The sequence below is a fragment of the Neolamprologus brichardi genome, chromosome 23 (genome assembly GCF_056152115.1).
Source record: "Neolamprologus brichardi isolate AB-2024 chromosome 23, ASM5615211v1, whole genome shotgun sequence".
NCBI classification, from domain to species: Eukaryota; Metazoa; Chordata; class Actinopteri; order Cichliformes; family Cichlidae; genus Neolamprologus; species Neolamprologus brichardi.
The window spans coordinates 54,761-70,726 of record NC_142125.1 but is presented as its reverse complement, the minus strand read 5'-3'; the positions used below and the strand labels follow the sequence as shown (position 1 = coordinate 70,726).

General features: G+C 44.4%; 1 protein-coding gene across 1 annotated transcript; it reads left to right on the top strand.

The window, feature by feature from the left end:
• The first annotated feature begins 1,031 nt into the window (after positions 1–1,031).
• Positions 1,032–15,369, top strand: LOC102787011 (guanine nucleotide-binding protein subunit beta-4). The gene is made up of 10 exons (XM_006803318.3): positions 1,032–1,268; positions 5,399–5,590; positions 5,852–5,890; positions 6,196–6,302; positions 7,957–8,020; positions 8,359–8,521; positions 9,268–9,334; positions 9,574–9,775; positions 10,374–10,590; positions 11,074–15,369. Exons 2-10 carry the CDS (start codon positions 5,534–5,536, stop codon positions 11,178–11,180), a joined length of 1,023 nt encoding a protein of 340 aa, XP_006803381.1. The 5' UTR covers positions 1,032–1,268; positions 5,399–5,533; the 3' UTR covers positions 11,181–15,369.
• Positions 15,370–15,966: the final 597 nt, after the last annotated feature.

The following is a 15,966-nucleotide window of genomic DNA, read 5'->3' as shown; positions in this document are numbered from 1 at the left end:
GCAAACCATCCAAGGCATATGTCTCTGCTATCATGGTAATCCTAATCCTCATACTACTGCTGTGTGTATGAATTAAATTAGACTTAATCTGCCCCCATGCAACTCCGAAAGGAAACCAGGCGCTGGAAAACTTTCATCTCCCTTCCATTGATTATGGCTCGTGCAGAGATATGGAAAAGCCTATCCCACTGCTCCCTTTCATTGGCCCCATTAAATATTCATCCTGTCCTAATGGAGAGAGATTGTTTTCAATGAACCCACTGCAGGCCAACTGCTGTGTGCCAGGGTGAGACTTGGCACAGCTGTCTCCTGAGGGATTTCAGTTTGTTTTAGACAGATTTATAATTCTAACTCACTCATTAGATTTGTCTGAATAGTAAAGCAACGAAATCCATTAAACTGTCAAGAAACCAAAGGATGACTAGAGAAAGTAGACAAATATTTCTGCTACTTTGATGATGAAGAGCAAGCTATGTTTGTCATTAGAGCTGCACTTACCACTCATTTTTGATTTTGATTAATCATTTCTTGTCTGGCCTTTCACGGTGCGGAGCTCTACCTGCAGGTACCTTCACGTCTCAGCCATCACTAGTCTGTGGTCACAACTGTTGCTGTTGACAGACTACATTCGTGAAGTTGTTAAAACACTGCAGTCTCCTCACTTTCACTTCTACTGCAGTGTCTGCGTTATTAACTCAGTTTGTATTTGAATGAGAGGGCAAAGGTGGAGTTTGCAAACCTTAGATGTGTCGTTTGAACCACTACAATGACTGGCTTTTTAGGTCTAATATTTGTTTCCTGTATCCCATTCGGTTCCTTTTTGTAGAGGGAGCTGCCAGACGGTACCATTTCACCCGTAGGGTGTACGTGTCATTAAAGATGTTTCTAGAGCTAGTTAAAGTGTTTTTAATGATTCCTCGAGATTATTGACGTAATTATAACTAATTTAGTACGACATGGTTACACTATAAGTTGTTGTATTAACAAGGAAACATGAATATGAATGTGTCATGTAGCGGGCACCCCTCAGCGTAGGCTGTTGCTATGTTCCCACTTTCATGGGTGTGGTGATTAGTCTGCTTGGTGAAAATTTTAGTCAAATCCGACACGAGTCGCGCTCGCTTCTGACCATTTAAACCGATTAAAACGGGCTTAAAATTAGCTCCCTTTGCGATTCCCTCACAGCTGCGGCCATGGTTGTCGTGTGAAAACGGATCGGTGTGACTCGGACTGAAGGACGGACGGAGCCCCAAACCGCCTGTTTTCAGGTGAGGACGTGCACTCAAGTCTTGATATTTTGGTGGCGTTTTTTTATTTTTCTTTTACAAACGCTATTTCCTACTCTGGTCGCGGCTGTTTTTGTTTGTTTTACATTGAGCTCGGCTGATATGCAAAAACCGCCGTTAGCTGGTTCACTCCAGGCAGCGGTGTTGAAATAACTGTTCCCGGGCTGCGCTGTTTTCTTTCTCTAAGCTAAAAGCTTTACGTTGCTGAAACGTCTCTGCTCACCAAACGCGGCCTTTTACACACTGTCAGGCGGAACTGTAGGGGCAAAACCCTTCACTGGGCAGACAGCAGTTCAGATATTTCCATTTCATACATCTGGTTCTCTCATATGTGGTTGCGTAGATTTTCTTTTCCTTTTCTCCTAAATATACACGACAGCCTTCCCCTGAGCATCAACTGGTGCCGTTTGCTCTTTGGTCCGTGTGTCACGGATGTATTCAGTCTTTACACGTTTGTAAACATGGAATACATTTTGATTTTGGTCTTTGCATAGTAAAGCGTTTCACTGTTTAAAAAAAGCTTTTAAATGTGGGGAAAGCATGACCGGCTAGCTGATTGGTCGAAAGGATGACTTCTAAAGTGACAAACGTCCGCAGCTCGGTGTTTCGCAGAGGTTTATGTCCTACTATAAACTGATATGCTCGGGTTTGGGCCTCTGCTTTGACCCAGAGAGCAGCGTGACGCTTTGGGGGGATTTTATTTAAGCATTAACTACTTCAGAACAAGTGTGGAAGCAATGAAATCATAATCATGGTGCATATTTCCTGTGCAGTTTCATATGTGCTCTAGTTATTGCAGGAAGCCTATCACCATACGGCACATTTTTCAGATATTTGCTTCATTCTCCAGATGTCTGGAATAGTCTGTAGGTCACCTGAACAAGTTCACACCTGTGGAGTCGCCCTGCTGCATTTGCAGTTTCACACGCTGAACCATAGCCTGCTACCCATTTCAGTAGGTGCACATTCACTACAAATCACGTTTTGTCTTTTTGGTGTGTTTTCTAACAAATAACTCAGCACATCAGCTGAAGACAAACAAACAAATCTAATACTAGTCAATCTTATCTAGTAATCGGAAGCTCGGTGGTTCGATCCCAGATATTGATGCCTTCATCTGAGGGTGATAGAGCACTTAGACAAAGCAAAAAGAGCTTGTGTGAACAATTGTATAAAGTGCTTTGAGTGCTCGCTAGACAAGAGCCTGAAAAACGTTGGTTTAGAGCACTGATTGATTCCAAGTAATTAAAATTTTATCACAAGCAAACTATGTGAAAGTGTAAGTCATTCTTTTTAATAATAAGAGGATTTGTGCTGTATACAGGTATAAGATATGATTTCAGAAGTCATAATATGAACAACTTACTGTAAGCACTGGTACGAGGTGCTCGCAGCCCAAGTGTGTCCACACCTGCATGTTGGTAAACTTCCTGCTCATTTCATTTTGCCGTGCCCCTAAAGCTGCTGCTCTGTTAACCAAACTAGACCGCTGTGTGTTCTCACAGTTGGATTTTTCTGATTTAGATCTCATAGGACTTGCCTTTGGAGTTCCCATGGTGTCCTTAGGTGTAGTTCTGCCTTAACATGAAACACTGTGTCTGTGCGTCTGCAGGAGCAGACACTGAACAGTCTGACACGGATGTAGAGGTGTGTAGAGTGTCTTGGAGTTGGATGCAGTTCAGATAACGTGTGTATTCCTCACACATGATAAACACAGACAGGTTCGCAGTAGTGATTAAGTCATAAAAGCAGCAACAGCAGCCAGTATCATAGTCAAACTATTAAACTATTAATTAACATTCAAAGAAACTAAAAACGGTGAGTTTAAAAAAAAGATTATTATACTGCAGGCTTTGAGGCCATGTGTTTTTTTTCTGTTACTGTAACAAATCTAAATGTCATTTTAATATATCGTAGTTTTTACTTATTTTATAGATTTCTCGTGTCTTAATTAAAATGTTCTTTGTCCTGATGATTTGATGCTTTGTGAAACACTTTGTGAATTATATTGATCAGTACTTAAGTCATTACTCATTACATTTGATTGCTGCTGTTAATGAGAAGTCATTAAATAAAGGTCACTTTGGCTTTATAGCTAAACATTTTGTGCACACTGAGTGATGTTCAAGCTGTTTGTTGAGATTATTCTCAGTGATTTAGCAGCTGACACATTCACCTGTAATGGGAAAGCTCTGCGGTATGAGACCAGGAGGAGACACACCCGGGCTCGGGGCATCAGCAGCTAGTGCTGGGCCCAGGCCTGGCGTCTTTGCACAATCAAAGATGCACATCTGTCCGCTGTCCCGATCCCTTGGGAAATAAGGGAGCAGCCGAAAATACCCGTGGTCAGTTTTCAAAATAAAATGCAGCGTTTGTGATTATTTCCACCAGTGCCTTTCTGTCTTACATGTCCACAGTTTGAAGCAGGCAGCAGATGTTTTATCCCAGTTTAGGCACCGCGGTGTCCTGTCGGCCACTGCGAGCACCAGGCTGAACAAGATGAATGAATGCACGGAGGGCTGTGTGCTTGGATGCTGTGCAGAGAAGTAGCAATTGTGGCCTCCCGTGGCCTATCGCAGAGGCCCCAAATGTGGCGGCGGTGCCAAGCAGACCTATCTGCTATACTGGCACCACATACTAAACAATGGGCAGCTGCAACACACAGCTCCGCTTTTGTTGCGCTTGATCCTGCGCCATGATCTAGGTCTTTGTAGGCCAGCTCACTGGCTGCACGCATGACTCAAATCACACAAGTGGAGGGAAAAAATACACAAACGACCCGAGTTTCACAACTGTAAGTCACTACACGTAAATGTTGTATGAGCGTGTGTTTGTGCTTACGACAGCACTTTCATGTGTTCTGTTTTAGCTGCTGAATGAATAATAATCACTACTGGAACATCTCCCATAAATCAGTGCTTGCAGTGTCTGGTTGGATATCCTTCTGTCTGTCAGCCTATGAAGCTGAATCATTTCTCACGTCATCTCCCACCATAACCAGAAGGTGGAGAAGGTCAAACTGGGTGTTATGGTCATCCACGAGAGGCACATGGTGACGTGGCAGAGAGGTACAGGCTAGTGGATCCATAGCAGTGATAGCGTGGGGGCACATCACCGGAGAGCTGACGCCCAGACCCTTCTTAGTGGGGGTTGCGTCAGCGACAGTGACGTCACTCCTAGACAGCTGAGAGCGTTGCAGTGCCTGTCAAAGGCCCCGTTGGCTGAGCCGAGGCCACGACGAGCAGTCGAGGTCTCTGTTGTGTCAGTGCAGTGGAAAAACAGCCAAAAGCAGCTCAAGTGATGTCGAGATAAAAGTCATCTGAACTGTATAAACATCTTATCATTATCTTAAGTTGTTTACCTGCCTTTTTTCCACCTCGTGTACCACGGTTTTAAAGCATCTGCAAAACTGAAGCTGAAACACAAACATCCTCCTCGTTACATCTGCACTGTGTCCTGTGAAGAGGAAAGACTGAACTTTAATTGTTGAATTTTAGAAAACGGGACTAAAAATGTAATCTCACTGAGTTTGTCTTCTGGACTGTGAAACAGTGGAACGTCAGGGGGCGGGGCATGTTGGAGGCGTGTGGAGGGGGGTTGCTGTCCAAACATTTCCAAGGAGTGTGTAAGTGCTCTGTGACCCACATTCAGACTCCCCAAGGTAAAGGAAGTGGCAACCGGCATGTGCGCGCGCATGTTTGTGCGCATGCATCTGCAAAGGGATGACGCACTTAACCCTGACACACACATTTAGACAATCACACACAAACTGAAAAATATATGCTTTTTCCACTTGGACATGTTATCAAATAGACAATCCAGATCTGCCCACAGTACACAACAGAGCACATTCAACACAAAAACACAGACGGCGGGCGGAGCAGCCAGTGCAATGCAGCAACACAAAAGGCTGATTGAGCCAGTAAAGGTCAGAGCTGGGCTCAGATGGCCTTTTGAACCAGACTGAGGGTGTTTGAAGAGCCAGACCACCCGTGGAGCTGCCGCCGCCCCACCCTCTGCAGCACCTTCTTCTTTGGTGTGAACCCAAACAGGATACTTGTGTTTGTTTCTCATCCTTCAACCTAAAGTGTTTCTGTCTGTCTTTCTTGCAGGCGTCAGCTGGTAAAGTGTGCGTGAGTGTGTGTGTGTGTGTGTGTGCGTGCGTGTGAGTTTGCATGCGTGTGTGAGCAGGCACGTGTGTTTTCCCAGCGTAGTCGGTGTGCAGAGCGCGGCCCATCAGCGAAACAATGAGCGAGCTGGAACAATTGCGACAGGAAGCTGAGCAACTACGCAATCAGATTCGGGTACGACGACATGCTGTTTGTGCTTTTTTGTTTATATTGTTGTTGCGTGTGTGCGTACATCACACGTGTGTGTTCACTGCATGCAGCGACACTGTGACGTGTGTAACTTCTGTCAGTCACTTGAATAAACATCAGTCGGTCTGTGTGATTGCTGTTGGATCATCTCTGCGACTGGCAGTGAATCAGGTTTAAACACATTGATAAGCCGTTTGCTACGTGGTGGTCGAACACGCTAAAGTTTCCCGTTTTGTTATGTTGCAGGATGCCAGAAAAGCCTGCAGCGACTCCACGCTGTCACAGGTACGAGTTTAAGGTTACTATATATCTATAAATGCATTTACCATTCGGTTCATTGGTAGATCCACACGTGTTACTTTGATCAATTATATCTCATGTAAATCAGAATAAGAACAGGGGATCTCAGTATTCACACATGCTGTCAATGGATCCATATAAATATCCCACAGACGTGCAGCGAGCTCGTCTAACGTTCGCCCCGCTGCCTCGTCGACAGATAATGGCCTGTTTTTGCAGCCGCCGCTGGTGTCCACTGATGAGTGAGCCTTCTAGTGTAACCGCTGACACGTCTTCCTGTGTTTTGGCAGATCACAGCTGGTCTGGACTCGGTGGGCCGGATACAGATGCGGACGCGACGCACTCTCAGGGGCCACCTGGCCAAGATCTATGCAATGCACTGGGGGAGTGACTCCAGGTAGTGTGCTGGTTATTAACAGAATTATTAACTGCAGCCAGGATGTGAAATTCACTCGAGCTGTTTATCTTCTGCTCTCTCATTGAGCGTTTGCTTACTACGGCTTTTTGTTGTATTCGTACATTAATCACTCAGCTGTTTTCTGCTGGAGGAGTCCAGAGCAGTGAGTTTGGACTTCACTGAGATGCTGCTTCGCCTGATAGCATCTGTTCTGAATTGGCAGTAGTTGATCTGCTTTGTCTTTAGCTGGCTGTGTGCTGGCACTGAATTTGAGTCCTGGTTGGTCAGTAACAGAATGACAGTGGTCAGACTGCATGGAGTCTGCCTGTGGGGCTGATGGTCTGCAAATATGAACACACCTTTAGAAAGCAGTCGTAACCATAAATCCTCAGTCACATCCTGATTAATCTCTGTTGATGCTTCATTTATTAACAGTTTGTAGACCAACAAGCTCCAGGTGAAAGTGTGCTGCACAACAAAAATGACAGTCGTGAGGTTCACAACATCTCGTATTTATTGCTGTTAAAAACTGTATCTTTGTGTGTGTCACTCTCTTTCTTTGTGTCTGTCTTCCAATGCGATGCACTGGTGCAGTGACGACAGTCCCAGGTGTGGGGCTAAACTACTACCACTACTGCTGTTCATGTTTTTACTGCTACCTGTCTATTAATATGACTAATACCACCATAAATGGGACGAGCACCGTTTTACTGTGAGCACAATAGTAATCGCAGCTCCACAGCTTATTTAATAATCTTCTTAAGGATGCAGTTTGTAAGTTCCTAAAATCAGAACATTTTTTAAAATAATTAATATATTTATATTTCAAATTTTCCCAGAGAGGAAATCTTCAGCTGTCGCTACATGCACTGAGTGCTCGATGAATTCAAGCTTACAAACTGCCTTTTTAACGGTTTGCTGCAGTTATGACACTGAGACGGAGCAGTTAATGTCACCATCAGTGTGCATGCATCACTAATCCTTAGGCAATACGTAGATACAGATTAATAAGTGTCTCTGTTTTTGTATTTTTTCTTAACATAAGATGCAGTTTTATTAGCAGGTTGTGATCAGATGCAGGGCTGTCTGTCCTCGTTGGTGTGTCGGTGTGCCTGGGTGTGCCTCGCACCCTCCCGGTGACCCTGCAGGTGGCCACTGTTTGATTTGTATACAGCTACTGACATTTGAGCATGATAGCTCTCCTCTTGATTTGTACCGCAGCACCAACAAGCTACTTCCTGTCCCCGGAGAGATGGAAACACCCAGTCAGGATAGGAGGGAGGGGTTCCAGCTGTTTGTGCATCTGCACCATCTGTAGCTCTCGTCCTATCGTACCCATCTCTGGCTCCACCTTTTCTCGGGGCTATTTTTGCTGCCGATACATTTAGCCGCCCCACCTCTGCTTCTTTCTAGCGCTTTCCCACCCGACAGTAGACTTTCATGTAGCTGGGGTAATAAATATTCCATAGAGTGGGACATTACCCGGGACGAAGAGGCTTCCAGCGGGAGAAGTGAGAGCGTTGTAACCAGGCTGACAGTGCAGCACAGTAACTTGCAAGGCTGGCTTGCTTTTAATGAAACCGGGTGCATGCAGCTTAGCTCGTGTAGGCTTTTCACCACGAGCTCAGAGTCACGCTGCTCTTCTCGTTTTTAGGTTACTTGTCAGTGCATCACAAGATGGGAAGCTAATCATCTGGGACAGCTACACAACAAACAAGGTTTGATTGTTTTTGTTGTGATTTTTGTAACATCTACAACTGCATTAAGATCCAACCCCGTGCAAAGTAAAATAGTGATTTCAGACCCTCATCTCTCACGTATGCATCAGTTAATTATGGCTTCTACTTTCTTTATTTTGTTTTGTTTGCAGCAGCACCAGATGAAGGAATAGAAGAATCCATCCTTTCATTTCCTTTTTACTTAAGTTCCTATAAGTGAAAATAATGTTTTGATGTAATTTTCATCCGTTGAACTCTTGAAGCTTTTAGTCAAACTAAGGCGCCACATGAAGCGCTTTCACTGTATTTAATAAAGAAATCACTTTCCCTTTAATCAGATGCACGCCATCCCTCTGCGCTCTTCATGGGTGATGACGTGCGCCTACGCCCCTTCTGGAAACTACGTGGCCTGCGGAGGTTTGGACAACATCTGCTCCATATACAGCCTGAAGACCCGCGAAGGCAACGTGCGCGTCACCAGAGAGCTACCTGGACACACAGGTAAGCACACGCCCAGCCAAGAAACGAATGGTTAATTACAAACGAGCACTAGAGCCACAAGAAGGGGAAAAGTTAGTGAAACTGTACGTCAGAGTCTCAGAAAGTCATCGTTTGTGTTTTAGCTCGTAAACACAGGGTGGGGGTAAGTTAAGGATGAGCTCTGCAGAAAGCTGCAGCCGATCAGAAGGAAAACCAGAACTAGCATGATCATTGGGTCGTTTCACTAACTCACCTACATGAGCCGGTTTAGAGGCTGGCGTGGAGGCGTTTGATTCATCAATCTTCACATTTCAACTTTATTCTCAGAATGAATAATATTTCTCTTAATGTGGCCCTGACACTCTGTCATAATTCACAGACCCTCAATAAGATCTTTCATGTTTCTTTCTTTTTTTATTGATTATTTGTTGCTTTTATTGGAAAGTGAAGATCAGACAGGTGAGTCTGGGGGAGGCAGAGACCAGCGACCCTTATATTTATTTATTCTGTTTTCATATTAAACATTTGAATCTGACTTCGTACTGTAGATGTAGATCCTGCGTGGCTGACGGGGGCCATAAGGGCTACAGCATAGTGGCTCACACACAACATCCCAGTTTGATTTCAGGAGGAGACATTAATCCCTTTGCATTAGGAAGCACAGCCAGTGTGAAACATGTGGAAGAGCTGACAGTAGGTAGAGGAAACACACAGTGTGAGTGGGGCGCACACAGGAGTCTCATCTGGAACCTTCTGTTTGCCTCCAGGTTATTTGTCCTGCTGCCGTTTCTTGGATGATAACCAGATACTCACCAGCTCTGGAGACACCACCTGGTGAGTTTAAACCGTTCAGTTCTCTTCATGATGGAAATATTCCAGTGATGTTTGCAGTAGACTGCGGACGCTCTTACGAGCTGTGTAACGTGTTGTTGTCATCGCAGAAGGTTTGTGAAGCTGCGTGCAGAGCCTTTGATCACTGCGATGATCTTGCAATACGACGCATGAATAAGAAAGTCTAATAAAGCATATTTTTCATGAAGAGTTCATATGTCTGTCCTGCTTCCTCGTTGCAGTGCATTGTGGGACATAGAGACAGGCCAGCAAACTACAAGCTTCTCTGGCCACACAGGCGATGTGATGAGCTTGTCTTTGAGCCCGGACTACAAGACCTTTGTGTCGGGAGCCTGTGACGCCACTTCCAAGCTGTGGGACATCCGCGACGGCATGTGCAGGCAGTCGTTCACCGGCCACGTGTCTGACATCAACGCCGTCACCGTGAGTACCCGAGATTTAATCACAAGGAGACGTGGGAGCGTCGACGATCACAAAGACAGATCGATTATGTCTCAGCATTTTAGAAGTAAATGTGGCCTGGTGTTGATCTTTGTTATGAGCGCTTCCGCGTAGCAGACTTCTGGGAAAATTGTGGGCTGATCCTGTTTATTCCAAACAAACGGCTGTCACCGTAGCCTGACAGAGAACCGGGATAATACTGGAGCAAATGTTGAGCAGGAGAGCACCCAGCCAAAGAGGGTGGAGTCTGACTGAAATGTATTGATAAAGTTATCATTTAGTCAAATGAAAAAGGCTCATTTTAAAAACCTGAAGACGTGAAGGTTAAAGTTCACGGCCTTTACGTCAGTGTGATGAAAGCAGAGCGACTGAAGCTGAGCACCTTCCTGCGGAGGAACCGGCTGACGTCACTGTTTGACAACAATCATCATCTATCAGTGTGTTGTTGTCATGCTTCCTGTATTATAATCTTTTCCTGGCAGTGTAAAACAGGCATCGTCATAGAAACGACTTCCTTAGAGACAAAACCCTGAAAACAATTCATCACTTATCTGCGCGATCCATGTCCCCCCCCCGACAGTTTTTCCCCAATGGGAATGCCTTTGGGACGGGCTCTGACGACGCCACCTGCAGGCTGTTTGATCTGCGTGCAGACCAGGAGCTGATGACGTACAGCCACGACAACATTATCTGCGGCATCACCTCCGTGGCGTTCTCCAAGAGCGGCCGCCTGCTCCTGGCCGGCTATGATGACTTCAACTGCAACGTCTGGGACACGCTGAAGGGCGAGCGTGCAGGTGAGTCACACCTGAACTCTGTGGGTTCTCTACTACTGACAAGAACTTATTCAGCTCCTGTAAACAGTTTGTGTTCATGAAGACGCCCATGTTGCTTTTTAACGATCGGTGGCGTCTGTCAGCTGACGACGTGCACGTCAGTGAGCGTTGCTGCTTGTGCACATGCAGCACTTCTTATTGTTCAACAGCCGACTGGTCCCATTAAAGTTGTGGTATTATTCAGAGTTGAAGGACTCGGATGAAGTGAGGGACATGCACGCAAACTGAATCCAACTCTTCTGAAGTGAGTTGAATTCAAACCAGTGAAACCAGTGAAACCAGTGGACGAGATAACGGATGTAAAACACGAGCTGATAATTACAGACATCATGAAGGCCTGCATCACTTATGCAGCTGATGTTTTAAAGTCATTACTGACCTGCAGAGTCTCAGTGGGATGGAGGTTTGTTTTGACCTGTGACTGGTTTGTTTTTCACCCTCCAGGTGTGTTAGCGGGCCACGACAACAGAGTGAGCTGCTTAGGAGTGACGGGCGACGGCATGGCTGTGGCCACCGGCTCCTGGGACAGTTTCCTCCGGATCTGGAATTAAACGAGCCTGTCATACTCAAAAACTACCCCCTCCTCCCTCCACAACCCCACCCGGCATATCCCAACTCATCACTGGGCGGGTGCACACACTGTGTTAGCTGACTCTCCTTAACCCCAGTTATCATCTCTGCTGGTGACCTGTGAGAAAGCACCAGCTGCTTCCTACCAGATGTTTAGTTTTGTTCAGCGAGCCGTTGCTCAGCAGCAGAAATCAGAGTGTCCAGTAAAAATGTTAAGAAAAGAAGATTTGGTCCTCACACGAATAATTTTCCAAAGGTATGTGTTACCATGACTAACAACAAGATTAGCATCGGTGTCTAACATGTACATTTATATATAAAGACAGTATATACATATATATGTATAGCATTGTGTGTGTATATATGCATCATATATGCATATATAATGTGTATGTATATATTTTTGTAGATTATTTCCAGCCCTTGAGTTTAGTTTTTTTTATAAATATCATTTTTGATATGGTATTTTATTTTGAATGGACATACTCATGTAATGCAACAAGATGCCAAATCGTGTGGGAGTTTAAACGGATACAAAGCAGCGTAACGTTTCCAAATTTTCCCGTTGATTTAGCGACGCCGATTCATCGTGCACAGGATCTGACACCTAAACCAAAAACTCACCTTATTCACCTGTATCTCTGTGTTATGGTTACAGGTGGTGACATCATTCATGCACCCTGTACCTGTAAATGTTGCATTCATGTCAATGATGGCTGTGATCGCTCTCTTTTTAAAAAAGAACAAAAACCAACAGAAAAAGCCTGAATCCCAGCGTTCCCACCAGTCTTTTATTTTGGAAGGAAATGATTGGAGTGCTGTGGTTGTGATTTAAGTCTGGATCCAGCCCCAAAGTAGAAACTGGTGAATTGTAGACTCAGATAGAAACTTTATTTTATCCGAGGCCCTGCTTGAGTGGACTGTGGATGCTCAGGGGGCCGCTTCGGTCGCAATGATAGGATTGAAGGAGGTCGTTGCATCCCTGTTTCGTACGGCCTGCACAATCTGAGATCACGCGCCGCCCTTCGAATGACGCTGGTGTAGAAAACGGCGCTGCAAGTGGACACCTTATCCCCGAGCGGCCCTTTAAAGGAGGAGCTTCATGTCAGGACCGCCAAGGACATTAGTGACTCCGTCAGAAGGAGGGACGACGGCCACAGCTCACCGTGACGGTTTTTTTTCAATGAAGGATGGGTTGTTTGTGTCATTAACAAGGTGTGTGACCATGACAGCCAAAGTCACAGCAGTGCCACCACAGGCCTGTAAAAGAAGAAGAAACTACACATTTTTAAGGGTTTAACACTTTCACTGTTTTCAACAGAAACATTATGAACTGTTAAATATGGGGTGAAATGTACACTTAGTAGAGAGCTAGAACAGCACTCATGAACTGTAGTACAAATGTTAAACCGTCGAGCACACGTGACTTATTTACACATAGACGTGGTAATTCTGATTTAAGTATTTTCTTATCGTGCATCTTCCATTATTCTCAGCTCCTTAAAAGGCTTTAAACACTCACACATGTGACGTGTGTGAGTTGGACCTATCCATCAGCTGTCTCAGGTGCCTATTTATAGATGTAAACATTGAGCCACACGGGCGGGATAACGAGGGTTGGTGCACCTGTGGATGTGGAACTATCGTGTCTCCATTCTGCCTTACGATATCATTCATAATCGGAGGTTAAACGAGCTTCAGCTACCGTAATGTTTTTCTCTCACGCTTCCTGTTTAGCCGCTGATCAATAAGAACGTTTTCCCGTAGAACACTACAAAAAGAAGGCATGCCTGCAGAAAACCCACCGCAACACCACAGACGGCTTAGAGTGCTCGGCAGCACCTTTTATACAACTCTGCTTTCTAATATTACTGCAGATCCGTTTGTAGTATGTGTGAGATGCCTGTTTGCCCCCGTGTCTACTGACCCGTCTGCTGCTTCGTCACAGCTTTGCATCATGAAAGTCCTTTTTCAGCAAATGTTAAAAAGCAGTTATTTGAACCTGAGAATATCTGTGTGAGGTGTGTGTGGGGTGTAATCTGATGACGTTTGTGGATAACGTATAGATCCAAGTGTTAGACTGGTGCCAAAGTTACCCACAGACCTTGAGCTGTGAACTGAAAACTACACGTTAGCTCACTGTACTCCAGTGGCAGCCTCCTCCTCCTCCTCCTCTTCCTCCATCAAATCAAAAGTCACCTCAGCGTCTGATTTTCAATCCAGTCTGGTGTTTGATGATCAAACAGGGCGGCTGCTTACATGTGACGGTGATGATGAGGAGAGGACGATGAGTTTTCCCAGAGTGCTGACAGAGCTCATTTTTCTATTCAGCTCGGTGGACATAAGGTGTTCATGGGTCCTCAGCTTGAATTTAAAGAAGCAGTATGAACTTTTGGGAAATGTGCTTTCTTGCAGTCGTATCAGAATATTAAATTTCATTAAAATGTCACTGGATGGGGGCACGGTAAATACAAACTGTAATATTCAGACCGTCACAGAAACCAGACAACATAATACGTGAATGGGTTTGTTTTTCCAATTTATTGCTTTAAAATGTATTGAGACATTTCTTTCACTGGGAAAAATTCACAGTAACGATGTGGAAGTCTCAAACTCACAAAACCACACATATCAGACGTGATACATCAGGGTTAAACAGCCAGGAACATCCAAAGTCTCCATCCTGGTGTTTGTGATAGAGTGACCTTCAAACCACACGATCGTGGGTTAATTACTTGACACTCGTGTGTCATTAGCATAACGTGACCAAAATGTACAAATTAGACTTTATTAATCTAGTGTGACTCTAACTGAGCAGCTGAGTCTGTAACTGGTAGAGGTCCACCTCTGTAGGCGCTGTCTGTGATGCCTGACAGTAACGAGATGCTGCGTTCATAACGGCCTTTGTCTCAATTAAAGTGCTTCTCTTAATGAGGAAAAACACTTTTCTCAACATTTTTCCTGTAAAAACAGAAACAACTTCAAGATTAAATGGACTCGTATTCATACTACCTGAGCTGCATTCAGCCATAGCGCTTTATTCTGAGATCCACACCATGAAGAATAAGAATGAAAGGCAGGGTTTCCCAGAGAGGCAAACGATGACTGAACAGAAATATGAAGCCTCTAAATATTGTTGTGAGATTTTGCCTTTCAGCGCTTTTAAAGAATAAATAGGATCCATCTCGGTCATCTAAGCGTGCGAGTCCCCGTGCCAGGAAGTGAGTAAACACCTTTCCCACAATGTTGAACTGTTCCTTTAGTTTTTTCACTTTCATTTGCCAACATTAGCTGTGGAAAAAAAAACACCTTAGCCCTTAACAGCTTAAAAGGAAGTGTGTGTCTGTGTGTGTGGGGGTGTTGTCTGCATTACTGACAGTGACTTTTAGCAGACAACCATCGTGTCGCTCTGTAATTCAGCACTATTAGCAGCTGGAACCCGGGAACAGTAATCCTTTTATGTGCCTGTGCCGTTCGCTCATGCAAGTAGAGCAGGAAACTCTTCAGTCAAAAACAAAACAAATACAGGTGCTTGACTTCATCTAACTGTTGTATTTACCTGAAGTCTTTTCCAGTTCATCCCCGCAGCCCTACGTGATGTCCTTATTTGATACTTTTAGAGTCCAAAAGTACCAAAAACCCCAGTGTGTTCATTATTGAAGTAGACTTGACTGCACGCTGTTGTTTTTCAGCAGCTTTGGCGCATGCAGTGCAGATGTTGAACCTCAGAGCAGGCTTGCAAACGTCATTGCTGCACGCATTCGCAGTATTTTTGGCAAAGGCCGTGCAAGTTCATTAGAAAATGAAAAAGTTGTTTCTGAAAGTCGCTCATCAGAGGAAAAAAGTATTCCCCATTAGCATTACAGGACCGCCACCGCATGGTCACAAGAAAATGCACTGCCCTTCAAATCTACTTTGACTTACTGTTCTGAAACTTCCTTCGTTTGATTTTTATTTATTATGTTTTAAGCCAGTAAAGACCAGGGACTTGGTGCCATGATAATTCTCTTACAGTGCTATTGTGTGAAATTATAATCACTTGTTATGGAATAATTTTTATAGTCTTTTTTTCACACCAGACCTTTTTTTTTGTACTTGTACAGTGGCGTGGTGATACTGATACGTTGCCATGAATTATTGTAACCAATAAAAAGCTTTTAACCAAGAAAACATGGATGGTCTTTGCAAACAAACACACAGCGCACTCTCACAGGCACGCAAACTTTCCCGCCCATATAACTGTGAAACACATCTACACACAGAAGTCAGTCAGTGAGGTAGTTTGTTGAGCTCAAAATGCTCTTAACTATTATGTAAAGCACATACGAGTCATTTGTTCATTATTTACTTAGAAGTTAAAACAACGCGCAGGTGCCTTTGTCGGGAGCTGCTGGGGAGACTCGTAGCAAATGTCTTGCTAACAAGTGAATCAAGCTATAAACCATTAATATAAAATGAGTCTGTATTCTTAGGGAACTGCAAACATACTCGGAGAACCTCCGTCCTTAAAAGAAAAAAAGAAATCCTGCACAGTTCATATGCCAAGCTGTTTTTTTGTGTTGCTTTTACGGCTCTAGTCACACCAAACCAGCCTCCTAATTCAGTGACAGATTACAAGTAGTTGTGGTAACCAAACTGCTGGTTGGAAGCAATGTGTATGCTAATAACAGCACTGCATTCACTCTCAGATTTGCTAAGGCTTGCAAATATTTGCTAATTCCCAAATGCGGCCGATTGCCAAAGCATATCCGAGTCCGTGCAACATGT